Below are 12,328 nucleotides of genomic sequence, written 5' to 3'. Positions count from 1 at the left end.
TTCTATTATTTTTCTTGGCTGTATAGATTCACTAGAAACCACAGCAAAAAAATAAAGTATTACACATAATCTTCATCTCTCACTTACCTGGTTTATAAAAGCACTGGTGAAATGGAGGGCTTTCTTTCAAGCTTCATATTTACATGTAAAAAAAAAAGACTTCTAATATTTCTGTACTTGATTTAAATGGAAAATGCCAAACAATGTGACATTTGCTAAATGATATCCAAAAAATTGTATCAGACAGATTTTCAAATAGCATGGCTTCATGTACACATATAGGCCTAAAACGTGTAAGAAACCCTGTTATGTTTGAAAAGTGCTTACAGAGGAACATTCACTTTTTTCAGTCTGATTTCCACATAAAAGCAAACACTTAAATCCCCCTTGACTTTACTTTGTTCCTTATAAATTGTAAAAGAAAACTGAATCCAGATGTCTAAGAAACTTAAAAAGAGAAAACAGCAGAAAGGACCAAAATGCCTGACTATATCAGTATTCCTGAAAGTAATTCAATTCATCAAAACCAGTTTTATATAATGACCTGTCATTAAATACTTAATTCAGTACAAATTGCATAGAACCCTTTTTATTCAAATTGCCTGATTATTAGCTTTAACAACACTCAAAACAAGATTTTCATCTAGAAGTATATGGTTTGGACTTTTTCCAAGACTTTTTCCAAGACGACACAATGCCTATGGGCTGAGTTCTCCTATGTTTCCCAGAAAAGTAAGTATCCGGATTTGAAAATAAGTTATACCAACTGTATATGCTTTGCAAGTTTCAACTGGTATTTAACCATGTAGTACTACCTAGGGTCATTTACACAAGTAATAACTTAAGTCTCCTCTTATACACAGTCCCTTCATCAGCTTTGGCTGGTACCACTAAAAAAAAAAATCTCTGTCTCACTCTTCATACTTACTGCAATTTCTTTAGTCAATGATAAGCCCAGAATAAGAGAAATTACAACATGCACTGACACTAATGCGTTTGTTCAGCAAGTTCAGAAACAGTAAGCTTGGAAATAAATTTAGCCTTTCAGGAAATCATACAAGGGGTTTGGTTAATTCCTTCACCTTCCAAACTACACAAGATATAAATGTGATATACGCTCTCAAGCCTTCATATACAAAGTTACTATCTACTGGGTACAGGTTTACGGTATTCTGATAAACTTTTAAGGCTGCATTCCCAATATTCCCATTCTTTTAAGTATTTTGTTGTGTTGTAAATGATGCTTTCTTATGTAGTCATCCATAGGATATCTCATCTGACATTACAATTTATTAACTATTGCATTACCAAACATTCAGAATTCACATCTATTATTATGTTAAGAACAGAGTTAGACAACATTCAGTAAAGATTTGTTACATACATACAACACACCAACACATGACAAATGGTTAAGTGAAGGGCCATGGTGTAGGCTAAGTTTCAGGAAGCAGTTCACTTTCTGTAGAAATTTGGAAATTGTCTATAACATAAATCTCAATAGTTCCCCAACATTTCAGAAACCAGACTACTAGAAAAGTAGACCATTATTATAACATTTGTATACACAATATACAATGTCTAACACCCTATTTTCATTCCACAAAGACTCCAAAAATCTGCAGTTCCATACATAGATATGTTACTCTTAATAAGATATCTCTGGAAATAAGGAAAATGCATCCCTACAATAGGTAGTTCGGATTAATTACAATAACAATGCAGGTACTTATTTTGATATAGCATATATTTTTACATATTATATACAGAGAGAGAGCACATATATACACATTCAAGTAAAAATTAGATAGAAAAAATGCCACACTGCCAACTGTGAGTATGCATTATGTGAATGTATGATGTTAAATGGATTCTGCTCTGTAAGCATAACCTTTTAGTATTACTCAGCTCACTGGAAAACTAACAAGGTAAGTTTTCACCTGATGTTTTTATGAAAATGTTCTCTGTTGTAGAGTGTAGTAGAAGGGCTGCTAATGCTTATGAAGGCTGAAGTATCTGAAGTGTTGTAGTTACAATTAAATTATTACAGTGATTCTCTTTAAATTATACAAATTTTTGTTGAAACCTGTATCGCAAAGCAACAAGGCCCAAGGTACTTTACAAAGGAGATCAATAGCCCTAGCTCAATTTTTTATCTGGGGAAGCCAAGTCACAGAGCCTACAGGGCTTGCTGAAGGTCACCCGGGCCATGCTTTAACAATACAGCAAATTCAGCTCCAGGGTTCCTTGCACCAAAACAAAAACTTACCTGGGCACACGGTCTAGGACGAACTCACTATACCAGTTTTCATTTTTAGAAAATGTTATGCAAGTCTCACATATGGATCACGTATCAGCTATCCACCCAGCTATGCGCCACAAAAACCAAGTCTGCATGCAGGCCTATGGCATACCCTGGCTAATTTGACCATGTATCAAACCATGCATCCGCACGATCCCGATCCCATTTCAGCACAAGACAGAACACATATTAACGAACACAAAATCAGGCCTTCCCAGGAGCAGCGGCCTGGGCCAAAGCAGGACCATGGATCCACAATTTCCATCCCAGTGTGCTCCTGGGTACCCAGTGCCACCCAACAGCTCACCAGCGCTTTTGGTCACTGCTCAGTTTACAGCCATAGACCCACAGCGTAAACCCAGCCCTAGCCAAAACTCAGCTGCCATCGCCCCTTACAACTTGCCCCCACAGCAGGCCCAGTCAAACAGCCCTCTCCCCCTTAACACCAACAACCCACCATAATGTCACTTTCCCACCCCTGCAGAGCCAGAGGCTGTGACTCCGGGGCTTGGGATGAGGGGACGAGGCCGCCCTCCCACCCCACAGCTTCTTTCCACACGGTGTTTGTGCAAGACGGAGGAAGTGCGGGAGTAGGGGGGGGAACATGCCCGGCTGGGGAAGGGTCTGCGGGAGGAGAGGGGCCACCTCATCCCACCCCATCGAGAAGATGGCGCCCTCCACAGCTTCCCCTCGGGGGTCGGGGTCGCGTCGAGAAGATGGCGGCCGTGGGGGCGCGGGGGACGGGGGCGCACGGCGGGGCTGCGGCGGCAGCGAGCACCGAGGGAAGGCGCTGGCCGGTACCTTTCAGAGCCTGGTGCATCCCCCCGATGCCACTGTAGAGCTCCAGCACCCGCAGCGCCGCCATCCCCCGGCAGCCGGCGCCCGGCCCGGCACTCCCGGCGGCCTCCCTAAGCGCCGCCCGCCCGTTCCGCCGCTCTTTCGTTCCTACCCGCCCGATCTCCTTGGGGCCGGCAGCTCCCTACCAGACCCCGCCCGCGGCGCACCCCGGGAGTTAGCGGCTTAATTTGGCGTTGCTAATTGCCGATTAAACCCCAAAGTGGGCTTAGGCCCGGAGGATGAAGCCACCCGCGGGCATGACTGGTTCCGCTACCCCGAGGTGGGGCCACTGGCAGACATGGGGCCAATACATCTCTGCCACCTGCGCCCTCCCGGGAGTAGGGGCTCAGGAGAAGACCCTTCTCCCCACCATCACTCACTCCCCTTGGGGTCAACATCTTGTCGTGGCCGAGGGCTCCATACAGGGGCAGCGATGAAATCCCCAACCCCATCGCCCTTCCTCAGGCCCCACGCCACCACAGGGCACCCAGCTGTCGCTGGCAAGGTGGAGGCCGAGCCCGGCCGTTAGCATCAGGGCAGCAGGGAAGGGCAGAAACTAATTCAGGTGGCCTGTACTGGGCCAGGGCACAGGGAGAGAAGGGGACACGGGGTAGGAAAAGGCACTTAGTCCCATGCGGGGATGTGCGTGCTGGCCTGCTGTCCAGCTGGCAGCTGGTGCAAATGGCCCCCAACAGTTTTATGGGCCCAAGCATTTCGTGATTTCAGTGTGCAGTGATGTTTTTTGAGAAGTAATTTCAAAGCCTGTACTGCTGGTGGAACAGGAAGGAAGGAAATAACTGATGAAACTGTTCTAATTCGCCCCAACACTATGAAATTGCTTTTGCTAAATTGAAAAGGAAGAGGTGACTCAAAGACATTGTTGCCCATGGAAAGTATTTTGTCTTTGAAACAAATGTCAGACAGATGCATTTACATATATAACAACCAGAGTAAATATCTTGTACGATACTGCGTGGGTTACCCACCACATACAAGTAGACACTCACCTATGCCCAGTTTGCAGATTTAGATTGTAAAGTGAAGATGAAACATTAAAAAAAAAAAAAACCACACACAAAAACACCTCCACAAAAAACTGAACATGTTTCTCTAATAATTTTTTCAGTTAATGATATTTTTGTGGAGCCTCCTAGAAACCTGTCAAAAATAAGGTGGATTTGAAGAATATTTATTTTTCCTTAGAAGCTGCCTCATACAGCCTGTCATAGTAGCTCCTACCTCTTGCCTTTCAATGGAGGTATAATTTTTAGCTGAAACTGGAAGGCAAAAAAGAGAGAAATCTGTTGCCTTTCGACGCACTTCTCCACAATATGGGGACACATCAGCTGTGGAAAACAGTGAAACAAAATTTCAAAGTAGGAATATTGGTCCTTGCCAGCTTTTCTGAAACAGTTCTGTCATTCACCTGTGGATCTTCATCATCAGACTCTGGGGCTGCTGCTTTATTTTTCAGCCATGGAAGTAAGCAGGTGGCTAAAACAAGAAGCCCAAGATCTACTTCTAGAATTTCTGAAAGGAAGTGCGGCAGCCGAGGTATCAGAGGAGAGCAGCCCACATTGAAACCGGCGGTGAGGCAGGCTGCCTGCATGGATGGCTGACAACGCAGAAAGGCGGCTGGATCACATGGCATACCAAAACCACCAATGTGATGGCTGGAGAAAACAGATGTGGGACAAAGACAGTGAAGGCTCTGAAGAAGAGGGTTCAAGGTGATGAAGCAAGGTTGTTATCAGCTAAGAAGATACGCCTCAGTAGAACCCCTTCAAAATACAGATGCAGAGTGAAGGTTAAGAAAAAGGCAGTTTTTAGACTATCAAAATTAGGAAAGCTGATGAATGATTTTGAGCTTCTTGTATTACTTTTTCAGCAGCCTATACATCACAGCAATGGTAGACACTGTGATAAGTGGGAGCTGTGGGCAGCCAGGAGCAATTCATTTATTTGGAGCTGCCCAGTACCTGGAGCAATTAGAGCTACAGAGGAGCAAAATTATATCAGACAGGGAGACATAGCTGAGCCCTGTTTTTCCCTCTCCTTTCCCTGGCTCCAAGGTATTCTTGCCATTCATACATGGGAAATGTGAAGTCTGGTGGAGAAAGCAGCAGAGATGTCTTTTCGGTACTGGTGGCAGCAGAACATTCCCTGCTCAGGGGAAATCCTCCACCTACGTCCTCCACCAGCGTAGTAAATGGGAGAATCTGATCAACATGCCTCCGCTCTAGCAACAAAGAAATTCATAAACTAGGTTGGGATTTTATTGGCTTCTGCTTGCACAGAATGGGAAACGCCAAAATTTCCCTAGTGCTCATTTTTAAACTGCCAGTAGTCAGTTTTATAATTCTGTGTAACTGTGTCTGCCCTAACCTGGTTCTCATTATTAATTGACAGCTGCAAAAAAGGAAAACAGGGAATCTGGAAACAGTTATTTTAGGGCTCTTCCCTTTACAAATGTAAAGTCAGCATAATAATAACCACACTTTTTGGATCAGACCTTACATAATAGTGTTTAAGGTATGCTGCTTATTTCAGAGACTGAGGCAATGGCTGAGAAGTGCCGAGCTCCCTGGCCACTCATATCTTTATTCTTACAGAAAAGCTGAATGATTGCAGAGAAAGGATGAGCCCTGTGAATGTGATTGTTCATGCTTCACTCAGAAAATCTTGCTAACGCATGCTGCCACTGCCATGGGGCAGGCTAAACAGTTGCTCACTCTTTGTCTTGTGACCCCAAAGCAGCCACATGTCTGCAAAATTTCCCAACTGGATCTCTCTGATTTACTGAAATTTGGATATTGTGACAGCTCCTTCCTTCTCTGCTCCGTGCATATAGGATGCATAGGATTCCTGTAAATATTAATGTACATTTCGTTTGATTAACAGAAGAGATTAATAACAGAGTTGAAGTCCAATGTCCACCTCTGCACTCTTAATATTTTTTAGGACACAGGTATGGGCTCTTTCATATATCATTTATGGCTCAACAATATAGCTGACTTTAAATAACAATTGATATGCTTTTCTAAAAATATGTTAGTTTATGCTAAATGAACACATCTATAGAACTGTGATAATGCATCAATGAAGCATCTATTTTCTTGAATAATATATTTATAGTAAAATGTATTTTAAGCTAACTGATCATTTAATGACATTTTTAAAGACATTGACATAAGCATGTGATACCAGCATTTTCATTGAGACAGCTTTTGAAAACTCCTGCCTCCTAGCAACCAGCAGCATTTCCTCAATGTAGAAGTTTCCAAACTTTGCCCACATCTCTGATGAGTGCTATGATACAGGTAATCATGCGAGATCTTAAACTGTTGCCCTGGTAACCAATAAACACATCCAGTGAAACAGCAACATGTGGTCAGAGGAACACGCAAACGAAACCACTGCAATATTTTCTCTTCTTAAAATGCTTTAGAATTGTTAAAAATGTTACAATGATCAATGCTGCCAAACAACATGACAGAAACATGCAAAAACCACTGCCTTAAGATTCTGCATTGTACTTGGCAACTGAAAGGTAAAATTACAAACTGTGACTGGACCGTGTACTCTTGTCCTCCAAGTGAGAAGATTTTCACTGCTGTGTTTCTATAATTGACCCCAGCAACAAATGCACACAACAAACACACACAAAACATTTTATAGGCGTCTCAAGCCTTCTGCAGTTACACTTAGCTCCTCTCCCTGCCCTCCCATCCGCAGCAGAGCAGAGACTCTGCCTGCTCCCAGCTGTGAGCTGGAGGTTGCCATTCTGCAGCGTGTCTCACAGGGTTTCCTTGATGCCGCAATACCACAGCAGTGTAAATTGCTTGAAGTTTCCTTTGAATGTAAACGCTCAATGTAAGACTAGGTAATGGAAGCTAGTAGACCTGTAACTGTGAAGTGTTTGTAAGCATTTCCTCTATATTCATAAAACGGAGAGAGAGTACAAAAAAAATCTCCCTCTGCTGATACACCAGATGTTTAAAAGTGCATTCACAGACATCAGGCAAAACTTCAATACAGGCAAATATTAATGTTCATGGCTGAACAACAAAAGATTCTTGTGTCCAAATGTCCAGTATAACCTACTAAATACCTAAGTGAGGATCAGGGAGAGTATACAGACATCTCAGCTGTCTAGAAGGGAAGCTCATGTTCTGGGTCAGAAATCACTGTGGCTGGGGAAGAATGTGAGGCATGTCATACCCTTGCAATGCAATCACTGAATTGAAAAAGTTCACTGAGAGTGTCTAGCATAAATTATTGTTTCCATAACCATTGGCCCTGTAGGTTTCTAATAAAACTGAAAACCTTTTGCAGTTTATCAAAATCAATCTGTACTGGATGTAATGTCTCAGGAGGGAATTTATCAGGCTTGGTTTCTGCTGAAGTGATGCTCAGTAAAGGTAGCTGTCAGCCACAGACGTGGCGTTTCTGGGAAGCCTGCTGGGTGGTGACAGTACGGCTAACGAAGCCTACGATTTACATTTGTAATGCCATGCATCTGCAAGACTAGAAATGAAACCCACATCAAACCAGGTTTCTTAGTCTCTCCCAATGAGTTTCTAAGAACTCTTTACAGGGGAAATTTATGTAGCTGAAATTATTCAGAAGAGTCATTAGACACAAATATTTTTAACCTTTCTCTTCTCTCCAGTTCAGGATTTTATTTTCAGGTTCTGGAACTATGCATATACTCTGTAGGGAATAAGGAATAAAGATACATTGCTTCTCTAATTAAATCTTTACTTCTCTGGTTTAAATAAATTCAAGTCTAAATAAATCTGGCCTGTTTATTATGTTTGGCCTGCAGCAGTCACCCTGGCTGGATGAGACACGTATGTTTACATAATGTTATTGACTGTCTTGTTGCAGTTACACATTCCAGTGCTTGACCAAAAAGATAAAGGATAAAAAAAAAGGCGAGTAACAAAAAAAAAAAAATTTAAAAAAATAATCTCTCTATAAAACCTTTGCTGGACGGAACAAAACAAACTCTGAGCTCCATAAGGCCCACTGCAGCCAGCCAAAAGATTGCTGCTGCAAGGAAAGTGTTTTGAATCAGACCCTTGAAGGGTCACAGGAATGGGTGACAGCAGGCACGGAGCCAGGCGATGGTAAAGGGGGGATCAGTTCAAGCTGGTCTGGCGGGATGAGGTAATGGCGTGGGAGATCCCAGCTCGCTTGCAGGAGCAGGAAGAGACGGTGTGGTGCCTGCTGCTCTCTCAGGAGGAGGGGGGATGAGGGAAAGGAGAGAAAAGTAGTGCAGACAGTGAGCCTGGACGTGCCTCTTACCTTTCTGCTTAAGGCAGGAGTTTTCATCTCCAGCATCCCCATACAATTTGCACAGACTCTAGTGTGCAAACTGAGAAAGATTTGTAGCTGTATGGTGGTGTTGGTCATGCCTTTTGCTCACAAGGCTATCTAGTATCACCTAAAGCTTTTGTATGCTGCGGGCTTGTCTGTTAAGGAGTTCAGCTACTGCCCGAACTTTGTTTTTTCATTCAGTCCTATGTGATGAGCTTAATCTTTGACTAAGACTGTAGTTAGCACAGGAAATGAGATCTCCTGTGCTAGTCACCATGTTGGCAGGATTTCAGTAGTAGGGTGTTTCCTCTAGAAAGAAAGAAAATCTTTAATGCTGCCACATCACAGCTGTAACTGTGGACTTGCTGAGCTACCTTGAAATTAGATAAACCACAATTGCACACAGCAAGTACCTTAAAAGCTGCCCAAGAAGCTGAGCAGTTGGTGCCTAGGCAGCACAGAGGTGTCTTCCACCCTGACTATGTTGCTGGCACTTTGCAAATGAGTTATTTTAAAGCTAATTTGAAGCTATTTAGTATCATTTACGAACTGCAGTTACACAAGTGATTGCACTCTAAATATTCTCTTTCTCACTTTGGATGTGTCTACAAATGTCTGTCAAGCATACCAATATACTAAAGCTGGGACGTAGCTCTTTTCTACCAAAACGTCTTGAAAAACTCTTGGAAAACAGTCTATAATAAAAAGCACAGGTCTGAAGAAATGAGGTTTTGTAAGGATGAACTGAAATGAAGGAAAAATTGAAAAGTAATTCTGCAAAAAAATCCCAGCTAAAATATAAAAGTGTCATTTTTGGCTGCTAGGTCTTTTGGAGTCCCTTCCCCCCATTTAAGTATTGCCTCAACAATATCTTTGGGTTTTCCTAAAGTTGAAAGAAACGTTTTTTCAAAAAAGGGCTAGGAATTTAAAATGTTATGTTTGCTGAGACCATCTGGAGACAGAAGCCCCAATAAGCCTAACCTAAATGGGTCAAGAAAGTCTAAAATAGTTCTTTCTGAACAAGAGAAAGCTTCTTGCACAAGACATCTGCCAGTATGGACTAGCAGTGTCAATACTCAGCTGTAGGGAGTTTGGCTGATTTAAGACTCCAGCAAACATGTTTCACATAATTCATAAGAGAAATACAATGGGAAATTGTTGGAATTGTCTGTCGGGAACCCTGCATGTGAGATGAAGTCCCTGAGGATGACTTCATTTCAGTAACAGTGCCAAGTCAGATGTAGCACTCATCTGCTATGGTATAGGATGAACAGAATAACAGAATTAAACTCAAGTAATTAATTAACCTAAACTGTGAATAATTCCCCTTGTGTTGTTTGGACTTACATGGTAGACTTGGTAACTTCCATGTCATGGAGTTCATGGTAAATACCCAATCTATGGCAAATAAACAGCCATAAACATTGGCAGAAGTCTGAGTCAGCAAAACTAAAGCATCTACAAAGCTCCTAAATTGTTGTTATGCCCTTGCTCCTGTCATCCTACACAAGCTCTCTCATACCCAATGACCGTATGCAAGACCAAATTCTCAAGGAAAATTTCAGATAGATGGTGAATTTGTCTTTGTAATGGGAAGCAGGACACCTTTCCATCTGAAAAAAAATATGGACTCTTCCAGATATATGCTCTCTTCCTTCTCCAGCCCTATGCACCATCTGCTTTACACGTATTTAAAAATTTTTCCACTCCATTCCCTGTAGCCCACAATGTTTTATGCACACTATCAGCTTAAATCTGGATCGTCTTCCCACCTCAATCCCAACTGAACAGAGTATACTTATGCTTGAAAATTAGGCATAGAGCTGGCATGTAAAAACCACTTGGCTTCTTAGAAACTCAGTCTTCTCAGCTCTGGGGTGTGTGCACCACCGCCTCTTCCCTTTGTAGGGAGCCAACTAATCCCAGAATGGCTAACACAATGTACGCTCAGTTTATGAGTCTCATTGGAACCAAGGGTTTGGCACAGGGACTTGGCCTGAGGAATCACTAAAAGCTTGGCCCTCGAGAAGCTAGTACTGTTCTGCTTGTCCTGGGCATCTCAAAGGAAGAATCGAACAATTGCTGCATGCAATTAACGAGTCCATTGCTGTGTCCTGCCTCTTCCTCAGAATGAACATCATCATTTCCTGGTATATCATGACAAGAAAACATTTTGCTATTTATGCTTTGTGAAAGTGATGGAACTGGGGGAGAGAGAAGAATAAAATGACTCCTCAGATTTAATTGTTTCTTGGCGAGAGGAGCTCTTTAAGCAGTTTGCTTTGAAAAAGCTTGGCCAAAAAGAAGTAGTAAATGTCTAACCGACAGGGTTCATTAATGGCATGCTAGAATTACTTCTTTTTAGCTTTTTCCAAAAGAAAGAATGGGTGGATGGATGACTCATCTTTGAAAAGGTTTGCAATCTCAAAATTTAAAACAGCAATCCCAAACACTAATATTTATGGTTTCCCATTGTAATGTGACAAATGAATGTTCATCCACACTGTTGACTTCTACCTGTGCCAACAGCTTACTGCAGGGATTGCAGCTGGGCACTGTTCTTGATAGCAAGGTCAAGATAGCGAAGTCAGCAATGTGGTTAAGGACAGAAAGAAGCCCTGCACATTATACAACATTTTACAAAGATCTTACTGAAAGCTTAAACTGACTATAAATTAAAATCCTTTATTTGATATTTAAGTTAAAAGGTCTTTATGAAGTGCCTATCATGGTCCTTGAATAGTTCCTTGAAAAGGAATACCTGTATCGTCATCAAAATGCATTCTAAAATTGTTTGCATTGATACTGAAAGAAAAAAACGTATTCCAGAAAAATCATCTTCATGCAAGTGTTTGCAATGGCCATTTATTCCATTAGTGAGACCCACTCAACACCAAATGCACAGTCAAAATTAAGTCTACATGAACAAGTTCCAACATGAAGTATCAGGGGGAGAAGTCAACAGTGCTGAAAATTTCTCCCCATTCCTCCCTCAGTTCATTTGTGATGAGCTAGGGAAGCTTTGCACCATAGGAAAATATTTAGTAGACGTTAGTACCACCAAATCAAAGAATAGGAGACTAAAAGACAGTAAGCACAAGGTGGGGCTGACAGAATGGACCACCAGCAAAACATCGCTTTTCTTGTAGCTACAGTAATCTGTAGCTCCTCTAGTTTTACATCAGTCCTCAAGAGTGAACCATGAAGTAAAAACAATAATCTCAGACTTTCCTGTACCTTGTCCTGGATATCTTCATGTTTCTTCAAGTTCTCGATGTGTAAAGAGAAATTAATTTTGCTTTTTTGTGCTCCTGTATGTTACCTGTATAAGGATTCAACACACATCCAAGTATTTATTGATTTTTATTTTTTTTTCAGTTTAGGAATAATCCGCTTTAGCTAAAAAAACACATCAAACCATGCCAAACCTCTTGTCAGTTTGGAAAACCTTGTCCTTTATGTCCCAGTCATTGCTAGATGTATTGCTGACATTCATCAGTCAGTGCAATTGCTACTAAGTGAGGTGAGACAGATGGAGTAGACAGGTTCTCATCCTTTTTTTTTTTGTTTAAGGGATGGATTAAATAAATTGCTATACCTATCATAGATCTAAAATAATTCTCTTTGTCTTCTCTCTGTTGCTAGAACTGTGCATGGTGTTTGAGACAAACAAGGGACTCGAGGCAGAGGATTGTACTGGCTTTGAGAATGACTACCTGATTTGGTACAGAAATGTCCTATTTTGATACAGAAAACATCCTATTCTGACAATTAGAAACCATAGTAGAGGGGAACTTTACACATAACAGTATTAATTTTTGGAAACGTAAGTCATGCAACTGGGTGGCGTGAGTCATATTCAGAACA

At 41.7% G+C, this 12,328-nt stretch overlaps 1 protein-coding gene across 10 annotated transcripts in view; it reads right to left on the bottom strand.

The window, feature by feature from the left end:
• The window catches only part of TRDMT1 (tRNA aspartic acid methyltransferase 1), a 46,044-nt gene that overhangs the window by 29,592 nt on the left and 4,124 nt on the right, over window positions 1-12,328 (bottom strand). For 4 of the 10 annotated variants that reach the window (XR_010069818.1, XR_010069819.1, XM_063324734.1 and 1 more), the window contains exon 1: window positions 3,104-3,229. The exons of 4 other annotated variants lie outside the window; for them this stretch is intronic. Coding sequence is in view for 2 of the 6 variants with exons in the window: in XM_063324734.1 (XP_063180804.1) it covers window positions 3,104-3,167 (64 nt within the window). In the remaining 4 variants the exon portion in view is untranslated. Of the gene's footprint in view, window positions 1-87; window positions 322-3,103; window positions 3,236-12,328 lie in introns of those variants that run through there. 2 more of the 10 variants (XM_063324736.1, XM_063324739.1) reach the window with 2 other exon arrangements.

The sequence above is a fragment of the Chroicocephalus ridibundus genome, chromosome 2, assembly GCF_963924245.1.
Source record: "Chroicocephalus ridibundus chromosome 2, bChrRid1.1, whole genome shotgun sequence".
NCBI lineage: Eukaryota > Metazoa > Chordata > Aves > Charadriiformes > Laridae > Chroicocephalus > Chroicocephalus ridibundus.
This window is presented reverse-complemented; position numbering and strand designations above follow the sequence as displayed.